Source organism: Ranitomeya imitator, chromosome 4, assembly GCF_032444005.1.
Source record: "Ranitomeya imitator isolate aRanImi1 chromosome 4, aRanImi1.pri, whole genome shotgun sequence".
NCBI lineage: Eukaryota > Metazoa > Chordata > Amphibia > Anura > Dendrobatidae > Ranitomeya > Ranitomeya imitator.
The window spans coordinates 206,861,188-206,882,851 of NC_091285.1; the positions used below are offsets into that span (position 1 = coordinate 206,861,188).

Below are 21,664 nucleotides of genomic sequence, written 5' to 3' on the forward strand. Positions count from 1 at the left end.
TGGAGCCTAATGAAACAGACTATGGGACCTTTTTAAATGATTAGGAAGCCTTTCCAGGTGTTTTTTTTTTAATTATTCTAATTTACTGGCTGGCCGTTAGCCATAATCATCAACATTAACATAAATAGATCACTCTGTTTGTAATGACTCTATATAATATGTGAGTTTGTATTGAAGAACTGAAATTAACTTTTTGATGATATTCTAATTTAGCGAGAAGCACTTGTAGCCTTAGGGTTTTTAAAGAACCATGCAAAAGGAAAAAATAGCTAATGCTTACCTGTGCCAGGTATAATCTGAGTTGGCATCAGGTTCTCAGGCTCATGGGACTGTCCTTTAGCACATTTTATCCAGGCAAACACCTCCTCATCACCAGGTTCATCTTCTGCGAAAACTAAAAAAACAACACATCCATTTACATGAGAAATTATCAAATTTTCAAGATTCCATTTACACTGAATCCTATTTGAGACAAGCACCCAAAATTGCATTGAAAAAGGGCTGTAGAGGGAGTGGTTTTGTCAATTAAGAAAACAAAGTACATGATTAAATGAGGAATTATGCTCTGGATAAGGGAGCTTATCTTTTGGGAAAGATATATAAGCCCACAAGTCTAAAATTGCGGGGTGTTGTCTATTACTGTCCAATGTCCAACTGTTGCTCGACACTTTGCAATTTCTAAGGGTATGTTCACACGTTCCTGATTTCCATCCTTTTTTTTCAGGACTGAAACCGCAGCTCTTTGCAGAAAACGCAGGTCCTTTTTTTGGTGCTTTTTTGGTGCGTTTTTTGATGCGTTTTTTTATGCAGTTTTCTATGCAGAGTCTGTGTGTTTTCTAGGAAGTTTTTTAGGGTTAAAATGGCTGAAAATACCCTAACCCTACCCCTAACCCTACCCCTAACCCTATCCCTTACCCTACCCCTACCCCTATTCTAACCTTAGTGGAAAAAAAAAAAAAATTTCTTAATTTTTTTTATTGTCCCTACCTATTGGGGTGACAAAGGGGGGGGGGGGGGGGGTGTCATTTACTATTTTTTTTATTTTGATCACTGAGATATAACCTATCTCAGCGATCAAAATGCACTTTGGAACGAATCTGCCGGCCGGCAGATTCGGCGGGCGCACTGCGCATGCGCCCGCCATTTTGCAAGATGGCGGCGCCCAGGGAGAAGACGGCCGGACGGACGGACAACGGGAGGCTGGGTAAGTATAAGGGGGGGGAGATTAGGGCACGGGGGGGGGGGGGGGGGGGGAGGGGGGCATCGGAGCACGGGGGGGCATCGGAGCACCGGGGGGGGGGCATCGGAGCACGGGGGGTGGGATCGGGGCAGCCACACTCCGCCCACGCACTTCCGCCCGCTTCCCCGCACTTCCTGCTGCAGCGGTTCGGCACCACAAACCGCAATAAAACCCGCAGATATATTTTTGATCTGCGGGTTTTACTGCGGGTTTGACCTCACAATGGAGGTCTATGGGTGCAGAACCGCTGCGGCTCCGAAAAAAGAAGTGACATGGTACTTCTTTTTTACCGCGGCTATTCAGCGCGGCTTTTTTTCCCGATTCCCGCATCATGTGCACAGTGGTTCCTGTTTTCCATAGGGTACATTGTACTGTACCCTGCATGGAAAACAGCTGCGGAACCGCAGCGGCAAAAACGCTGCGGTTCCGCAGAAAAAAACGCACTGTGTGAACATGGCCTAATAGAGTTTTTATGCAATAATAACGTTATGAGTGTGCCTACACTCAGAGGATACACATAAATCCTTACCTCTCAGCTGTCTGCTCTTTCTGAGCCGGTAACAATCCAGGCAGACACAAAATCCGCACTTGCGACAGACCCAGTGAATATTGAAGAGCGTGGTCTCACACACATCGCACATCTCCCTCACACCTCTGACCGCTCGCTTCCAAGCAACCTTTTCTGTGGAGACAATAAAATATTTAATTGTCAACCCAGGATTCTTGTGTTATCCAAGCATGGATAATAACCCATGTCATACTGCAGCTTATGGATCACCATGCTTCATATGTTACAGTAACATGCTGTAAGGAGAGCCAAGGAATCTAAAGATCTTATACATGGTAACGGTCTGAGCAAAGGGTGGAAAGAACACAAACACTTACGCTGTGGCTCCACCATCATCATGGCTTCTTTCTCTGACATAACTAACTGACAGAACTGATCTCCCACATTAGCAAGAATATACTTGGAGGTCTCCAGGTCAATGCCCTCCGCTGGAACTGGATTAGGAATCCAGAGACGCATGGCTTCAGAATCACTCTGCTGGGGACTCAAAAAGCCTTCTACACGAAGTATTCCTTTCCTGGTAAAAACCAGCCTGAAAAAATGAAATGATAGTAACTTTATATAAATGTATGGTAGAGAATTAAGCATTGTTGAAAGAGGACCCATTATTAGATTTCACAATACAAAGTGCATGACCTATTAAAGGACTTGTTCAGGGAAAACAAGCCATCAGCCATCCATAAAACTGGTGACAACTAGGGATGAGAGAATAGCTTCGGATAAGTGCTTATCCAAATAGCTATAGCGCTTACTGAACAGCTTCATCGGGAACCCGGACACATGGAGCGCTCCCGATATCAGCTGTTCGGTGCCGCAGCTGCATGTGTCGCGGCTGTGTGACACTCACAGCACATGCATGGAGAGCCCAACAGACATGCAGCTGCGGCAGCGAATAGCTGATCAGCCGGAGTGCTCCAGGTATCCAGGTTCATGATGCAGCTATTCGGTAAGTGCTATAGCTATTCGGATAAGGAGTTATTTGAAGTTATTCAACCATCCCTAGTGATAACCTATTGATCAGTGGAGGTCTGACTACGGAGACTTGCATTCACACCTGTTAGGCCCCTTCCATAGTCAATTCTTCACTACGTACAGTGATCCTAACGGAATTTATGTCCGAACTCCCCGCAAAAAGGGTTTTGGGCGTATGCATCGATGGGGCCGTTGACTGTAATGGTGTAGACTAAGTCACCATCTTCTCTGTTGTGTATTATTTTTGGGCCTACTGGAGGTGGACACCCAGACATGGTAGAAAAACAGTGTGATTGTATCAAAATGACAGTGCGCAGACAACCAAATGACATATGGCTGGAATCAGAGTCTCAGTCCCTACATCATGCTGCTCTCAGATTAAATAACAAAAACCCTCGTGATAGATTCCCTTTAAAGCCATTATCCTCTATTGTTCATAATAAATCCTGGAGCTAACTGGGAACACAAACACTTAGCATGAAGCTATACCTGCGGAAGTGGAAAAATCTACAGGCCACAGTGGAATCATCCTGATCTGGCTCTTTGAATTTCCGATACCGTTCTAATCTGCACTCTCGACATTTATGCAAATGTGGTGCCACATTGATACAGGAGCCATCCTGAAGAAAAGGTTCTCCTGACTGCTTCAGTTTTCTTACTTTACTCACGTCTTTCAGCACAGACTGTCCAACTGCAATTAAACAAAGAGATTATTCATGAAATCACCCTAACTTCCTAAGCAGAGCATTATCTAGCTGTGAAATAGTCATTTGATACTGTATATGCCAGATTAGAAATACTGGATTGTCTACAAGTACAATCTAATCATGAAGGAAAACCGCTGCTCCGGAGCTCTATAATACAGACCTGGTGGAGCTGCTCCAACGCCATGTGCTTCAAAAATCAAGAAAAATACAAAGGAAGCATTCAATATAAACACCACGCACCATAGAAAGGGCTGCTGTCATCCCTCAAACGGTCGACCGTTTTTTTGCTCAAACTAAACATCGACCTTCAACACTATTTTCTTACCGCCGTTGTCAATTTTTATTTCCTGAAAGACACCAGAAAAAGGAGAACTCTCTCCAAAACAATAGTACATCCGCCAAGTGTGTATGGAGAGAGCTCAGGAGCTGTGCACGTTATATACAGGGCAGATGCTGCAGTAATACGTTGCCGACCTCTGTCTGTAACAGTGATCAGCACGGACAGCAGCAGCATTTAGGGTATGTGTACACGTATTGTAGAGGACTGCGGATTATTCCGCTGCAGATTTGGGAAAACCGCAGTTAAAAGGCGGTTTTCCTGTGGATTAACTGTGGAACCGCTGCAGATTTACCGCGCTTTTTGTTCAGATTCCACTGCGGTTTTACACCTGCGGTTTTCTATTATAGAGCAGGTGTAAAACCGCTGCGGATTCCGCACAAAGAATTGACATGCTACGGAATGTAAATCGCTGCGTTTCCGCGTGTTTTTTTCCGCAGCATGTGCACTGCAGATTGCGTTTCCCATAGGTTTACATTGTACTGTAAACGCATGGGAAACCGCTGCGGAAACACTGCGGATCCGCAGCAAAATCCGCAGAGTGTGAACATAGCCTTAAGTAGCGTGCTTACCGGCCCAACGTATCGCTATCTCAGACCACCAGAGATTACCACGGCAGCTGTTATTTTTATATATATATATACCGTATATACTCGAGTATAAGCCGAGATTTTCAGCCCAAAATTTTGGGCTGAAAGTTCCCCTCTCGGCTTATACTCGAGTCACGGTGGGCGGCAGGGTTGGCGGGTGAGGGGGAGAGGGCGCTGAGGCATACTTACCTAGTCCCGGCGGTCCTGACGCTCCCCCTGCCTGTCACACGGTCTTCTGTGCTGCAGTTCTTCCCCTGTTCAGCGGTCACGTGGGACCGCTCATTAGAGAAATGAATATGCGGCTCCACCTCCCATAGGGGTGGAGCCGCATATTCATTTCTCTAATCAGCGGTGCCGGTGACCGCTGATAGAGGAAGAGGCTGCGGCACCGAAGACCCTGTGACAGGCAGAGGGAGCGGGACGCCGGGAGCAGGTAAGTATGTAATATTCACCTGTCCACGTTCCACACGCCGGGCGCCGCTCTGTCTTCGCGTCCTCTTGCACTGAGACTGTTCAGGTCAGAGGGCACGATGACGCATATAGTGTGCGCGGCGCCCTCTGCCTGATCAGTCAGAGCAGAGAGACGCCGGGACCGGACACCGGGAGCTGCAAGCAAGAGAGGCGAGTATGGCTTTTTTTTTTTTTTATTGTAGCAGCAGCAGCAATGGCACAGCTTTATATGGAGCATCTATGGGGCAATAATGAACGGTGCAGAGCACTATATGGCACAGCTATGGGGCAGGAATGAACGGTGCAGAGCACTATATGGCAGCTATGGGGCAGGAATGAACGGCGCAGAGCACTATATGGCAGCTATGGGGCAATGATGAACGGTGCAGAGCACTATATGGCACAGCTATGGGGCAGGAATGAACGGTGCAGAGCACTATATGGAACATCTATCGGGCAATAATGAACGGCGCAGAGCACTATATGGCAGCTATGGGGCAATAATGAACGGCGCAGAGCACTATATGGCAGCTATGGGGCAATAATGAGCGGTGCAGAGCACTATATGGCAGCTATGGGGCAGGAATGAACGGTGCAGAGCACTATATGGCACATCTATGGGGCAATAATGAACAGTATGGAGCATTATATGTGGCACAGCTTTATATGGAGCATCTATGGGGCAATAATGAACAATATGGAGCATTATATGTGGCACAGCTTTATACAGAGCATCTATGGGGCAATAATGAACGGTATGCAGCATTATATGTGGCACAGCTTTATATGGAGCATCTTATGGGGCAATAATGAACGGTATGGAGCATCTATTTTTATTTTTGAAATTCGCCGGTAGCTGCTGCATTTTCCACCCTAGGCTTATACTCGAGTCAATAAGTTTTCCCAGTTTTTTGTGGCAAAATTTGGGGGGTCGGCTTATACTCGGGTCAGCTTATACTCGAGTATATACGGTATATATATATTTATTTTTTTTAAGGCAACCTGCAACTTAATCGGCAGATATGGGGTTACTCTACAGGTTAATAGAGATGTGAACTTGCCTGGCACCAGCAGGTTTTTTGCTAAGTAACCTACAGACATTGCCATGCTGGTGCTGTTATACTGATTAAAATGATACATGGGGTGAAGAAATCCATCTTGTGGTTCTTGTGTAATCAGCGTTAGACGTTTTCCGTTAATGAGATGCTCCTGCTCCGGGGCGGGATTGTAGGCAGAGTCTTATCTTCCTGCTCTAAGCCAGAGAAACCAAGGAAAGACCTGTCCACGGGCCGCCCCGAAGCAAAAAACGTAGTGTAAAAAAAAAAGTTTAGAGATGTAAAAAAATATAATATAATATAGATAGAAACACTCCCTGACAGAAGTTATGTCACTTATCCATGTTATGTAAATAAAAGCTTATAACCGGACGTTAAATTCATACATTGGTTGTATAAATTATTCTTTTGAAAGCTAAAACCCTCCGAAATGTGGTTTAGGTTAAGAAAATACAAATATCTCGCTGAGGATCTGTTTATACCAAGGAAGGTGACGGGCACAAGGGGGCATTCTTTGCGTCTGGAGGAGAGAAGGTTTTTCCACCAACACAGAAGAGGATTCTTTACTGTTAGGGCAGTGAGAATCTGGAATTGCTTGCCTGAGGAGGTGGTGATGGCGAACTCAGTCGAGGGGTTCAAGAGAGGCCTGGATGTCTTCCTGGAGCAGAACAATATTGTATCATACAATTATTAGGTTCTGTAGAAGGACGTAGATCTGGGGATTTATTATGATGGAATATAGGCTGAACTGGATGGACAAATGTCTTTTTTCGGCCTTACTAACTATGTTACTATGTTACTATGTAAAATAAATTGGCATCAATGCAGAAATATTGATCAGTTAATGGACCAAGAATGGTCAGATTTTGGCAAGACAAAGTTTCGTCGCCCACAGAAAGTAATGTGATATTTAAACAAATAATTAGCTTAAAATACAAATATATGTTGCATAACATCGGTGAATGAAGTTGTGGTGCTATTAGAGTCACATTTAATATTTTATGTGACTTCCATGAGCTTGAAGAACTGCATCCATGCGGTTCAACAATGATTCATACAATTTAGTAATGAAGTCATCAGGAATAGCAAAGAATGCAGTCTTAGGCTATGTTCACACGTTCCTGATTTCCATCCTTTTTTTTTCAGGACTGAAACCGCAGCTCTTGGCAGAAAACGCAGGTCCTTTTTTTGGTCCTTTTTTTGTGCTTTTTTGGTGCGTTTTTTGATGCGTTTTTTGATCCTCTTTTTTATGCAGTTTTCTATGCAGAGTCTGTGTGTTTTCTAGGAAGTTTTTTTAGGGTTAAAATGGCTGAAAATACCCTAACCCTACCCCTACCCCTATTCTGACCTTAGTGGAAGAAAAAAAAAAAAAATCTTAATTTTTTTTATTGTCCCTACCTATGGGGGTGACAAAGGGGGGGGGGGGGGGGGGGTGTCATTTACTATTTTTTTATTTTGATCACTGAGATAGGTTATATCTCAGTGATCAAAATGCACTTTGGAACGAATCTGCCGGCCGATTCGGCGGGCGCACTGCGCATGCGCCCGCCATTTTGCAAGATGGCGGCGCCCAGGGAGAAGACGGCCGGACGGACACCGGGAGGCCGGGTAAGTATAAGGGGGGGAGATTAGGGCACGGGGGGACATCGGAGCACGGGGGGGGCATCGGAGCATGGGGGGGTGGGATCGGGGCAGCCACACTCCGCCCACGCACTTCCGCCCGCTTCCCCGCACTTCCTGCTGCAGCGGTTCGGCACCACAAACCGCAATAAAACCCGCAGATATATTTTTGATCTGCGGGTTTTACTGCGGGTTTGACCTCACAATGGAGGTCTATGGGTGCAGAACCGCTGCGGCTCCGAAAAAAGAAGTGACATGGTACTTCTTTTTTACCGCGGCTATTCAGCGCGGCTTTTTTTCCCGATTCCCGCATCATGTGCACAGTGGTTCCTGTTTTCCATAGGGTACATTGTACTGTACCCTGCATGGAAAACAGCTGCGGAACCGCAGCGGCAAAAACGCTGCGGTTCCGCAGAAAAAAACGCACTGTGTGAACATGGCCTTACATGCCTCCCAGAGTTCATCTAGATTCTTTGGTTTTGTCTTCCAAGCTTCCTCTTTCATCCTACCCCAAACATGCTCAATGATGTTCATGTCTGGTGACTGGGCTGGCCAGTCCTTGAGCACCTTAATCTTTTTTGCCTGGAGGAACTTTGTTGTAGAGATGGATGTATGAGATGGAGCACCATCCTCCTGCAGAATTCCACCGCTTTTATGATTTGGAGTATAAGAGGTAGCTAATACTTCTTGATATTTTAGGCGATTGATATTGTCTTCCACCTTGAAAATGTTTCGCACACCTCCATTCTGAATGGAACCCCAGACCATGATCTTTCCACCACCAAATGCAACTGTTTTCTGGGTGTATTTTGGATCCATAAGGGCTCCAGTAGGTCTCCTGCAGTATTTGCGGTGTCTGTGGTGTAATTCTACTGAAGATTCATCAGAGAAATCCACATTCTGCCACTTATCCAGCAATCCATCTGTTTAGCAGGCTGTGAGACTTTGCAAATGGCACACGTTTTTTTATTTGCCTTTTGTTTAGTGCTGGTTTCTGGGCACTGATTCAACCATGGAGGCCATTGCGAGACAGAATCCTACAAACTGTTCTAGTTGACACATGGACTTGAGATGACCAGGCCTGTTGGAGCTCTGCTGCAGTGGAAGAGGGGCTTGCTTTGGATTTTCTAACCAACAAACGTTCCTCCTGAGCAGTTGTCTTGTGGGGTCTTCCGGACCTGGGCTTGTCAAACATCTCCAGACTCTTCAAATCTTTTTTTTTTTTTTAATTCTTTGTGCTTGATGCTGAGACACATTAAAGGTGCCAGCCACATCTGCAGTGGATATGGTCTTCAGCCTCTTGATAATCCAGGCTTTGGTCACAGGGTGGATTTTTGGCATGTTGTCAGAGCTCAAGTTGCAGTTCAAGTGAAGGTCTGGGGTGCTGGGTTTCTTTTTATACACACACACTAATTAACTGATCATTTACTGAGCACAGGTGAGGATGTAAACTAGGATTGGGTGCATTATATCACCAGGCGACAAAACTTTTGTCTTGCCCAAATCTGACCAATCTGTGTACATTAACTGATCAATATTTTTGCATTGATGCCAATTTATTTTCTTAACCTAAACCACATTTCGGAGGGTTTCAGCTTTCAAAAGAATAATTTATACAACTAATGGATGAATTTAACATCAGGTTATAAGCTTTTATTTACATAACATGGATAAGCGACATAACTTCTGTCAGGGAGTGTAGATCAATTTGAATCACCCTCTTCTTTACTCTTAAAAAAAAAAAAGTTAAATAAACATATTTGGCCATATGAAAGAGAAAACTGATGGTACTTGGAAGAGGGAGAGGAAAAAACAAAGCAACGAAAAATGGAAAATTGACCCTTCGCTCACAGTACCATAAATGTACAATAGAGTGAAGTGAGTGTGTATGGAGCGGGCTCAAGAGCTGTGCCTGGTCCATACAAAGCAGATGCTGGCTGTTAGGCCTCCTTCACATGTCCATGTTTCCAGTATGTGTCATCCGTTTTTTCACAAATTCCACAAGTACCCATTCTAACCTATGGGGCTGCTCAAATGTCTGTGTCTTTACATGGATCGTGTGTCCATGCAAACCACACACATACATATTAGTTTTTTACTGGTAGCATGGATGACAAGGGTCAATGTAAGTCTATGTGTTCGTGAAAAACACGTACAGTACACAGATAGCATCCTTGTTTAACATTGCAAAGTGTAGGAAAAGCTTTGTAATTTCTTTCTTTATCCGTACAGGAAATGACACACTGATCACACACATTGATGGTAGAAACGGACACACTGATGACACATTGATGAAAAACACTGATGACACTGGTACTGGCTTTTTACGTACATGTTTTATATATAGTACAGACCAAAAGTTTGGACACACCTTCTCATATAAACATTTTTCTGTATTTTCATGACTATGAAAATTGTAAATTCACACTGAAGGCATCAAAACTATGAATTAACACGTGGAATTATATACTTAACAAAAAAGTGTGAAACAACTGAAAATATGTCTTATATTCTAGGTTCTTCAAAGTAGCCACCTTTTGCTTTGATGACTGCTTTGCACACTCTTGGCATTCTCTTGATGAGCTTCAAGAGGTAGTCACCGGGAATGGTCTTCCAACAATCTTGAAGGAGTTCCCAGAGATGCTTAGCACTTGTTGGCCCTTTTGCCTTCACTCTGCGATCCAGCTCACCCCAAACCATCTCGATTGGGTTCAGGTCTGGTGACTGTGGAGGCCAGGTCATCTGGTGTAGCACCGCATCACTCTCCTTCTTGGTCAAATAGCCCTTACACAGCCTGGAGGTGTGTTTGGGGTCATTGTGCTGTTGAAAAATTAATGATGGTCCAACTAAACGCAAACCGGATGGAATAGCATGCCGCTGCAAGATGCTGTGGTAGCCATGCTGGTTCAGTATGCCTTCAATTTTGAATAAATCCCCAACAGTGTCACCAGCAAAGCACCCCCACACCATCACACCTCCTCCTCCATGCTTCAAGGTGGGAACCAGGCATGTAGAGTCCATCCGTTCACCTTTTCTGCATTGCACAAAGACACGGTGGTTGGAACCAAAGATCTCAAATTTGGACTCATCAGACCAAAGCACAGATTTTTCACTGGTCTAATGTCCATTACTTGTGTTCTTTAGCCCAAACAAGTCTCTTCTGCTTGTTGCCTGACTGTCCTTAGCAGTGGTTTCCTAGCAGCTATTTTACCATGAAGACCTGCTGCACAAAGTCTCCTCTTAACAGTTGTTGTAGAGATGTGTCTGCTGCTAGAACTCTGTGTGGCATTGACCTGGTCTCTAATCTGAGCTGCTGTTAACCTGCGATTTCTGAAGCTGGTGACTCGAATAAACATATCCTCAGAAGCAGAGGTGACTCTTGGTCTTCCTTTCCTGGGGCGGTCCTCATGTGAGCCAGTTTCTTTGTAGCGCTTCATGGTTTTGCCACTGCACTTGGGGACACTTTCAAAGTTTGCCCAATTTTTTGGACTGACTGACCTTCATTTCTTAGAGTAATGATGGCCACTCGTTTTTCTTTATTTGGCTGCTTTTTTCTTGCCATAATACAAATTCTAACAGTCTATTCAGTAGGACTATCAGCTGTGTATCCATCAGACTTCTGCACAACACAACTGATGGTCCCAACCCCATTTCTAAGGCAAAAAAATCCCACTTATTAAACCTGACAGGGCACACCTGTGAAGTGAAAACCATTCCCTGTGACTACCTTTGAAGCTCATCAAGAGACTGTCAAGAGTGTGCAAAGCAGCCATCAAAGCAAAAGGTTGCTACTTTGAAGAACCTAGAAGACATATTTTCAGTTATTTCACACGTTTTTGTTAAGTATATAATTCCACATGTGTTAATTCATAGTTTTGATGCCTTCAGTGTGAATGTACAATTTTCATAGTCATGAAAATACAGAAAAATCTTTAAATGAGAAGGTGTGTCCAAACTTTTGGTCTGTACTGTAGGTGTGTGAAGAAGGCATCTACTTATAACAGCAGCGAATGGCAACAGTTGCGATTCTTGCTGTTTATTTAAATGTTGCTGTCAATTTTTGTGTTTTTCTTTCCTCTTTGCATAAATATTTTTAGACATTATAAAATTACAAGGGAAACTTTAACATGTGATCGGCGGTCTGATATGGAACTAGGGGCAATTGTTAAGTCACTGACTTCCTTAACACAGTCCACTATCAAATCACAGGTGATGAGCGCAATGTGATAGGAGATGGTACCCCTAAGAGTTTAGATGCTGTGATCAATTGTGACTGATCCTGGGTGCTACAACACTCAAGCGATCTCTACATAAATATACATCTGCTGCCTTTTGTGAGAACTCCCTTTTGCTGATGAGGTACGTGTATCTCATGTGTTGGGAATTAAATATTGTGCATCACAAGTCAGAAATGTGATACATGTGTAGCCACTTATATGTTCTCCACCTTGATGCAGTGGTTGATACAGGCCGCCAACTCCTCAAAAGGTACAGATCCTAGCGTTGGGACCCACATCTATCAAGACATTTTCGACATATCCTGTGGCTATGCTATAATTTTCCAAGATATGAATACCCTTTTATTTTTTCCTTTCCTTACCTTTCAGTGGAGTAGTCCTTGGTCTTCCTTTTGGGACCTGTTTTCCTCTACCTTTTGCTAATAACAAGTCCACAACATGCTCTCCATTAGGTCCAATTCTCCCAACAAGATGCTCTGGGATTCCCTTAAAGCCAGCCCTAGAAGTCAGCTGCTCTTCTGAATCACTCATATCACTCAAATCACTGTTAGTACTGGAATCAGAGTCCTGTTTAGACGTCCGACTTCGTTCATCCAATGTGAACCTATTAACAGAGTCAAAAGCGGCTTTACCATCGTGAGAAAATTCTGATGAGGGGAGGACACCCGGTTGAAGCCTACTTGACAAAGCAGTGAATGTTCTTAACAATGGATTGTCCATTTGCCCAGATCCAATTGCAGGTTTATCTTCAGTAGGACTCGAAGCCAATGTTGGCATCTCAATTGGTTGATTTGCTGGGGAATTTGACCGTCCGTTTCCCAAAAATGTAGAACTTTGAAGAGTTTCAGTTACTGATGCACCTGATGTTAAGGGTAACTGTTTAAGCGATTCTGTAGTAAAGAGGGGTTTCGTTTTCAGCAAAGAGCTGGGTTCATCAGCTCTGTGCTGGTCTTGCCAAATAGAGGATGAAGTATTTCCAGGCAATGAACTCTGGGCTGCAAAGCCAAATGGTGAAATGTCCTTTTTATCAGAAAACGCCAAAAATGGATTTGATGGTTCTTCTCGTGACAGCTTTGGAGGTTGCAGAAAAAGGTTTTCATGGGCCTCAGGTGGTTGAGGGGGTAAAACCTTTCCAGGAAATGCAGGGGTGAGTTTCGGCATAGATTCAGAAAAAGGTGGTTTTGTGTTTGCTTTCATTTCCTGTGGGGTGAGAGCCTTTGGCTTGAAAAGTGTAGAAGAAAGTCCTTCCTTGCTTGAAAGTTCTTCTGTAGAACTTTCTGAGATGGCAGTAAAGTAATTACTTGGTGGAACGTTTTGTGACATACACTGGAAAAACAGATTTTTAGACAGATCAGCCTCTTTTGCATCTTCCTGGATATTACCAGTTCCAAATTGGAAGCCAACAGGCTTGCTTCCTTGAACTGTGCCATTGGATTGGTTCCTGTCCTCTCCAAAGGTTGGTTGATGTCCAGGCATGCCAAAACCGCTTTTGATAGGCACGCTTTTTCTGAAATTCTGCAATACATCAAAAAGGCTCAAAATAAGAAGGGCTAATGTGCAAAAGTAGAAATTAGCAATGTCTCAGAATGTTTTAGACAACTTAAAGGCAAATTGGTATAGTTTGACTCCAGACTGGAAAAACATGGAAATACTATAATAGATAAAATTCAGGTTAGACATGCTCTTTTCAGTTCTGTTTTAACCCCTTCATGACCCAGCCTATTTTGACCTTAATGACCTGGCCAATTTTTGCAATTCTGACCACTGTCCCTTTATGAGGTTATAACTCAGGAACACTTCAACGGATCCTAGCTGAGATTGTGCTTCGTGACATATTGGGCTTCATGTTAGTGGTAAATTTAGGTCGATAATTTTTGCGTTTATTTGTGAAAATATTGGAAATTTGGCAAAAAAATGTTAAAAATTTCGCAATTTTTAAATTTTTGTTCAGTTAAACCAGAGAGTTGTGTGACACAATATAGTTAATAAATAACATTTCCCATGTGTCTACTTTACATCAGCACAATTTTGGAAACAACACTTTTTTTTTTTGTTAGGAAGTGATAAGGGTTAAAAGTTGACCAGCGATTTCTCATTTTTACAACAAAATTTACAAAACCATTTTTGTAGGGATCACCTCACATTTGAAGTCAGTTTGAGGGGTCTATATGGCTTAAAATGCCCAAAAGTGACACCATTCTAAAAACTGCACCCCTTCCCCCGTCTCGTAAGGTGTCCCTCTTATATAATCTTTTCCAGGAGAGTCAGACCCCAACACATGACTTCCCAACGTTTTTCTCAAGATGGGAGAGTGACTTGGGGATTTCATTGTCCCAAGAGGAAAGAGATAAGATTTTTTTGTTCACCTTTAGGACTTCGCTGTCGGCTGTGTCACAGGAGAGGAGTTACAAGGTTCTGTCGAGGTGGTATAGATGCCCCTGCCGGGTTCACACTATGTTCCCGGTGATACCGGATATTTGTTGGAGATGCACATCAGAAAAAGGGACTTATGTCCATATATGGTGGGAATGTCCACCCATAAAGAAATTCTGGATGCTAGTTTTCGATCTCCATAACAAATTATCCTTTCGCAAAATACAACCCACAGTGGAACTAGCCCTCTTGTCTCTGTGTGACATGTCGATCTCTGGTTTTAAGAGGAGTCTTCTCAGACATTTTCTTACGGCTGCCAGGAATTTGATTCCTAGATACTGGAAGCAGGATCGTTACCCCTCAGGCTCAGATTTTGTTGCGGAGCTTAACAACATTTACAGAATGGAACAATTGATAAGTGAATCCATGGGGGATTCGGCAAAATTTTTTAACAATTGGGCTTCATGGATTGTATTCAGGGAGACCCCGGAGTTGGACGTATGGTTGTCCAGGTCCTAATTCATATCTGGAGCCGATATGGGAGCGTTTGCGTAATGGTTGTTGCCCCTATTCTCTGGCCTGCTGTCGTGGCCTAAAGCCAATGTTGGTGACTCAATGTTCTTCTCTCCACTACATGGGGCCTGGGGTCAGCCCGGGAGGGGTGCCGCATTCCTCATACCTAGCGTACCACCTTACCTTCACCCGCTTTCCTTTCCCCCCCCCTCCTCCCCCCCCCCTTTTTTAAAAATCTTTTTCTCTTCTTTTGTTTCCTCCTCTTTCCTTTTCTATACTTCTTTCTACTTCTGCTTACTTCTTATATCTAGCGACATTTTATACTAATATAAACGATTAAATATAGCTAGTAATGCTTGATTGCCTTTGATGCTGTTTATATGTTTCAACTATGAAAAGTATCATTGTTAACTTGAAAGTGTTATCGTTGGCAGTGGCCAACTACATTTAATACTTGCTGAGACTTTCCCCTTTTGTACGATCTACGGGTTGTACCCCGTCGAGTTTAACAATTGTTTCAGCACTGTACAATTGTTTGTATTGTTTATTTGCTTCAATAAACCTGATTTATACGAAAAACTGCACCCCTTAAGGTGCTCAAAACCACATTCAAGAAGTTTATTAACCCTTCAGGTGCTTCATGAGAACTAAAGCAATGTGGAAGGAAAAAATGAACATTTAACTTTTTAGTCACAAAAATGATCTTTTAGCAACAATTTTTTTTTCCCAAAGGGAAAAGGAGAAAGTGGATGCCAAAAGTTGTTGTCCAATTTGTCCTGAGTACGCTGAAACCTCATATGTGGGGGTAAACCACTGTGTGGGCGCACGGCAGGGCTCGGAAGGTAAGGTGCGCCATTTGACTTTTTGAATGGAAAATTAGCTCCAATCGTTAGCAGACACCATGTCACGTTTGGAGAGCCCCTGTGTGCCTAAACATTGGAGCTTCCCCACAAGTGACCCCATTTTGGAAACTAGACCCCCAAAGGAACTTATCTAGATGCATAGTGAGCACTTTGAACCCCCATGTGCTTCACAAATTGATCCATAATAATGAAAAAGTACTTTTTTTCCACAAAAATTTTCTTTTAACCTCAATTTTTTCATTTTCACATGGGCAACAGGATAAAATGGATCCAAAAATTTGTTGGCCAATTTCTCCTGAGTACACCAATACCTCATATGTGGGGATAAACCACTGTTTGGGCGCACGGCATGGCTCGGAAGGGAAGGAGCGCTATTTAACTTTTTGAATGGAAAATTAGCTCTAATCGTTAGCGGACACCATGTCGTGTTTGGAGAGCCCATGTGTGCCTAAACAATGGAGCTCCCCCACAAGCGGCCCCATTTTGGAAACTATACCCCCCAAGGAACTTATCTAGGTGCATAGTGAGCACTTTGAACCCCCAAAGTGCTTCACAGAAGTTTATAATAAGAGCCGTGAAAATAAAAAATATTTTTTTTTTCCCTCAAAAATGATTTTTTTTTAGCCCGCAATTTTTTATTTTCACAAGAGTAACAGGAGAAAGTTGTTGTCCAGTTTGTCCTGAGTATGTTAATACCCCATATGTGGGGGTAAACCACTGCTTAGGCACACATCGGGGCTCGCAAGGGAAATAGTGACGTTTTGGAATGCAGACTTTGATGGCACAGGGAGATCCGCTAGGCAGATCAGCTGGGAAGGGGCAAGATCAGTGGGGCAGGGGGGAGATCAGCGGGGCGGGGGATCAGGGGGGCATCAGGGGGTGATCACTGGAGCGGCGGGGTGATCACCGGGGGCAGGAGGGGGCTGTCAAGCGCGGGGGGGGGGCTGAGATGCAGCAGCAGATGGAGCCGGCAGCAGCAGGGGGGGTGATCAGGTGATGATCACCGGGGCAGGGGGAAGGGAACGGAGGTCGGGGGGCATGGAATAGGATGGCGGGGGAGCGGAGGGCAGCAGTACAGGAGTACCTGGCGGCGATCGCGGTATGTGGCAGGGCAGCAAGCAGGCACCTCGCTGTTCAGCTTCCATGGACGGCATGAAGCTGGACAGCGAAGCAGCCATGGTTTTCTCCGCCCCTCCACATCTGTATGGAGAGATAGCGTCACATGGACGCTAGCTCCAATCAGATCTGGGGGGTGGTGACAAAGTGGTCACCATGGCGATCATAGCCCGACCTGCAGGAACGCGATCCCGCGATGACGCATACGCTGCGTCACAGGTCGGATTGGCACCGACTTTCATGACGCAGCAAATGCGTCATAGGTCGGGAAGGGATTAAGTCACTTTCTCAGTTTTTGCAATAAAAAATATTGGGATACAAGATCCATTTGATGTACCAGCTCTGCTATAAAAAGAAGCATGATGCTACTTGTGGTGCTTCTGGACAATAAGACGCACACACTTTTGAGCAAGATTTTTTCCTTGATAAAAAAAGTGTGTCTTTTATTTTAAAAAAATGTTGTATTTCTTGTACACTGTCTAAACACATTTAGAAATTAACTTACATGCTTTAGTGTGCAGCGCTAGATCGCAGAGTATATAGTAAGGATTGGTATTAACTAAAAGGAATCTGTCAGCAGGTTTTTGCTATGTAACCTGAGAGCACCATAATGTAGTAGAAGAGACCCCGATTTCAGCTGTGTGTCACTACTGGACTGTGTGTTGTTTCACTAAAATCAGAGTTTTAATCAGAACCACAGGACAACTGGCCTCATGCATCCTAGTCCAACCACGCCCCCAAATGAGCTCTGTCACTATAAAGTGAGTGGGGTTAACACAGCTAAACATCTGAGCTATGCTAGATCTGCAGCAGAGAAAACTGTGACTAGAACTGCTGCACCCAGTTAGGTAAGTGATGCATCGCTGAAATCAGGGTCTCTGTCCCTACCTCATATTGCTATCAGATTACATACCAAAAATCTGCTGACAGATTCTCTTTAAAGGGTTACTCCCATCTCATTCATTAATAGTTTATTCTGTCTAACGCCAGGGCTGTGGAGTCGGAGCCCATTTTGGTGGAGTCGGAGTTGGTATAAAATGGACTGACTCAGACTTCTAAAATCTATAATAAATTGGGTACAGTAGTTCAATGCAGGGAATATTTTTTTCATAAGAATTTGGGAAAGTTATGAAATGTCTTAAAAATGTCTGTCCTATTCCTTATCTAAGGTCTAGACTTTTAGCGGAGATGAATCTGAGCGGCAGTTTATGTTCATGATAAATAGTGAAGCTCCTCTCTACAGATAAGGGGAAAAAATTAACACACAGGGAAGGAATGCCTGCATTCATCTCAGAACTTCTGGAGTGAACAGGAAAGCATCATTAAGGTAAGTACGTCTTAAAGCATATCTAAACTTTCAATAAACTGTGCATAAATCAATAGTCCAGTATGTGTTGTCTCTGTATGCTTGATGTTTAAGTTTGTTTTTCCCCTTAGCTCATGTTTGGAGAAATTAGCTGCTCTGATGACTTATATACAATATATATAGAATATAAGGGGAAAAACTGTTTTCTAACAAATCAAATTCGGAAATGCAGTCACAGGATCGATGAGGACATGTGTGTGTGTGTGTGTGTGTGTGTGTGTGTGTGTGTGTGTGTGTGCGTATTCTGGAATATGATTCAGCACAAACATCCCTCTTCATAGACTGTGAAGAAATATGATATGAAGCATTTAGTGAGCTGTACCGAGACAAGCCTGACATTGAAAGTTCAGAGTAAAGCTATCTAGCAACATATTTTACAAACAAAGCATCTTATGAAGTCAGCTGTATTTGAGCATTTCACAGTGACTTGAGAAAAAACATTTTGTGTGTCACTGAATAAGGGACCCAGATGAAAACAAATGCTGTGATGCCAAAATCAGTGCATACTCAGGCAGTGATAAAAATGCTCCTTCAAGAGCTTTCAATCTAAAAAGACATTTACAACGCTGCCACCCAGAAGTTTATAAAGCTGTAATTGAAAGATCACAGCAGCATCAAGAAACCAGAGACAAGCACTTCCCGCCAGGCAAAGGAAAACGAAAGAGCGTCTCAAACATCAGTTACAAGATATTTTGCAAGTGACAATGTTACTGTAACAATGACAGCTGATGTATTTAAAAGACAGCTCATCGAGCTTGTTGTGAAGGACAGTGTACCATTATCATTTTTTGCAAGTCCAGCTTTTACAGCTCTTAATGGAGAAATAGCCAGCAAACTTGGTGTTTCTCTGGAAAGAGAAAGTATTAGAAAATTAGTGTTTGTTGAAGCCCTTAACCAAAAGGAAGATCTTAAAAAGACTCTTAAGAGATGCTTTGAATTTCTTAAAATGGATGCCGGTCACAGAGTGAACTATTTTGCAATCAATGTTCGATATGTTTGTGACAACAACAAAATTGTTACTAAGACGCTTGCAGTAAAAGATAGTAAAGCTCATCACAGCAGCCAGTTTCTCCAGACCTTAGTGGAAAAAGTTCTGCAAGATTATGAACTCAAAAAAAGAACAGGTTCTTGCTATTGTAACTGAATGCTTCAAACATGATAAGTACAATTAAACTGATGAATGAGAATAATGAAGGTGAACAGCAGCTAGAAGAACATTTCACATTCAGTATGTTGGAGAAGGAAGGCCACAGTCCTGTTCCCATAACAGAGGAACAAACAGATATTACTACAGAAGAACAGCAAATTGATTCTTTACAATTAGATCTTGTTGAAGCTGCTTCACACCTCTTTCCTATTCATCACATGCGTTGTGTTGTGCACATGCTGCAGCTTGCAATAAGAGATAGTCTGCAAGAAGGACATGCTGGACCTGTAATTAGCAAAGTGAGTAAATTGGCTATTGCTGCCAGAACCCCTAAAATTGATTCCATCTTGGAGACGTGCTGGAAAAGGGGCAATCGTGGATCAAGCCACTCGGTAGGGCAGTACCTATTTAATGATTGAGCGACTGCTTGAGCTGAAAACCTTCCTTGTAGATACGGCCAACCCTCAGGTAACACTAGATGAAAGTCTATGGACACAGGTGGATGAATTGAAGGAATTGCTTCATCACCTATTTACAGTGACTAAAAAGTTACAAGCTGAGGATTTAACTCCTGGCATTTTTATAAAGGAGTGCAAGAACTTGTTGTTTTGCCTGTCCCAAAGAGGAGGTTTAATCGAAGATGGCATTGCTGCTTCAATGAAACGAAGAGAGACACTACTATTAGACAATAAAATTCTTCTGGCAGCTGTTATATGGACATAAGTCATCGTATATTGCTGGATGACCACAGCTTACTAAAGGAAAAGAAGCTCTGACTGAGGTAGCAGTTAGGATGAGTGGGCTACAGGATGGCCAAGAGCATGAGGACTCGGGTCCTGCCAGTGCTGCTGCTGCCGTTCCTTCATCCTCAACAGATGAGGAGTTTGATTTCGACAAGTATTTGGACGACATGGAGCAAGCTGCAGGGAAAAAGATTCCACTCCCATAGAAAACAGATTGACCATATTTCAGCAAAATTTTTCACTTGCTCTCAAAGAAGTAAAAGACTTCAATCGCTCATCAAAACTGACTGTGCACGAGGCAATTCCTTTATACCCTGAAATTGTTAGAGATGTCGCCCATGTGGTTACTACTTTGCCACCAACCCAAATTAGTGTAGAGGTTGTTCTCTAGCCTTAAAATAATTAGGTCAGATTTGAGGTCATCTATGAAGGAGGATCTGATGGAGGCAATACTATTTATCAGAACAAATTCATAGACTGCACAAATGTTATTCAGTATGCTCTTGTTGAAAACTGTTTTTTTTCCACTTACTGCATAACGTATAATAAATTGTAAATATGCAAAAGTTTTTTTGTTCTAAAGTTGTATTCCAATAAATATATTTTTATATTATTTCTATCTAAATGGTTTGATTATTGTACCATAATAATGATTAAAAGCCTGATGTTACCATTTTACTACAGTAAATTTATCACAAACATGAGCCATGTATGAGCCGTGGAGTCAGATTTGGAGTTAGTATCATGGAAATTGAGGAGTCGGAGGTTTGGCTTACCGACTCCACAGCCCTGTTTAACGCGACCTGCATCTATGTCTGGAATCCAGGTCTCTGATGCACACCGCTTATCTGCCCTTTTCGGAGATCCTCTCAGCTGATTTATGACCACAAAACACATCAAAGCAGGAAAACATACAGCCTGTAATAGCTAAACAGCGCAAACATTTTAATGAAACCCAAATGCAAACATGATTATCAGCCCCAGATGCATGCAATCATGTAAGAAAACATAATTGTCAAAAGTTTTTACATCAGAATGGTTAGAAAATTAAGGAGCAAGTATAAAATAATTACCTCTCCTGCAGCCCAGCTAGGTTTCTTGCTTTCTTCTGAGGCTGAACTGGAAAGAGCAGTGTCAGATATTTTCACTGTAGTTGCCGTCACTCCACTAGATGTTAAACTTTCAGCTGTGCTTACAGGATTATCAGGCGGCGATGCACTTGTATTCGCTGATCGTACTGTTTCTGGCATCAGTGTACCTTGACTGGCCATTGATGAAAATGTTGGGAAGGCTAGAGGTGTTCCATCGCTAACAGGCTGGTCTTGGACTACTAATGTACGGCCGTTTTCTTTGGTGTAAGTTGCAAAGCGAATATTACGATTAATTTGAGGAACAAAATGTAGCATGTGTTTGGATCTAGATTCCACTGCAGGGTCAGCAGTACTACCACTAGTCCAGGAACTCCTGGTAAGTTCACTCGGATCACCTCCATTGCTATCCAACTCTTTCTTTTCTACTTTCTGTTTTTTGCCTGAAGAATCACCATCTGCGTCTAAAGGAATCTTTCTTCTACGGCCATCTGTATTTTCCTTTTTCTTCTTGGATTTTGTTGTTTTTGGTAGTTTTAATAATGAGTCCTGAAACATAATTAATCAAACATTTATAAGGATAAGGACAATGGTGGCAACCCCACAGATCAGCTCTGTGCAGGTCCAGCAGACAAAATTCCAACAGTATTTGCACACAAAAAACATTGTCTTATTATT

The 21,664-nt window shown here is 43.0% G+C and overlaps 1 protein-coding gene across 1 annotated transcript in view; it reads right to left on the minus strand.

Annotated features, from left to right (window-relative positions):
* Positions 1-21,664, minus strand: part of KDM3B (lysine demethylase 3B) — a 101,596-nt gene that overhangs the window by 28,806 nt on the left and 51,126 nt on the right. The window contains exons 7-12 of the mRNA XM_069764317.1: positions 20,972-21,535; positions 12,140-13,292; positions 3,270-3,471; positions 2,126-2,340; positions 1,770-1,922; positions 281-394 (exon numbers count right to left, since the gene is read on the minus strand). Of these exons, the coding sequence (XP_069620418.1) occupies positions 281-394; positions 1,770-1,922; positions 2,126-2,340; positions 3,270-3,471; positions 12,140-13,292; positions 20,972-21,535 (2,401 nt within the window). The remainder of the gene's footprint in view (positions 1-280; positions 395-1,769; positions 1,923-2,125; positions 2,341-3,269; positions 3,472-12,139; positions 13,293-20,971; positions 21,536-21,664) is intronic.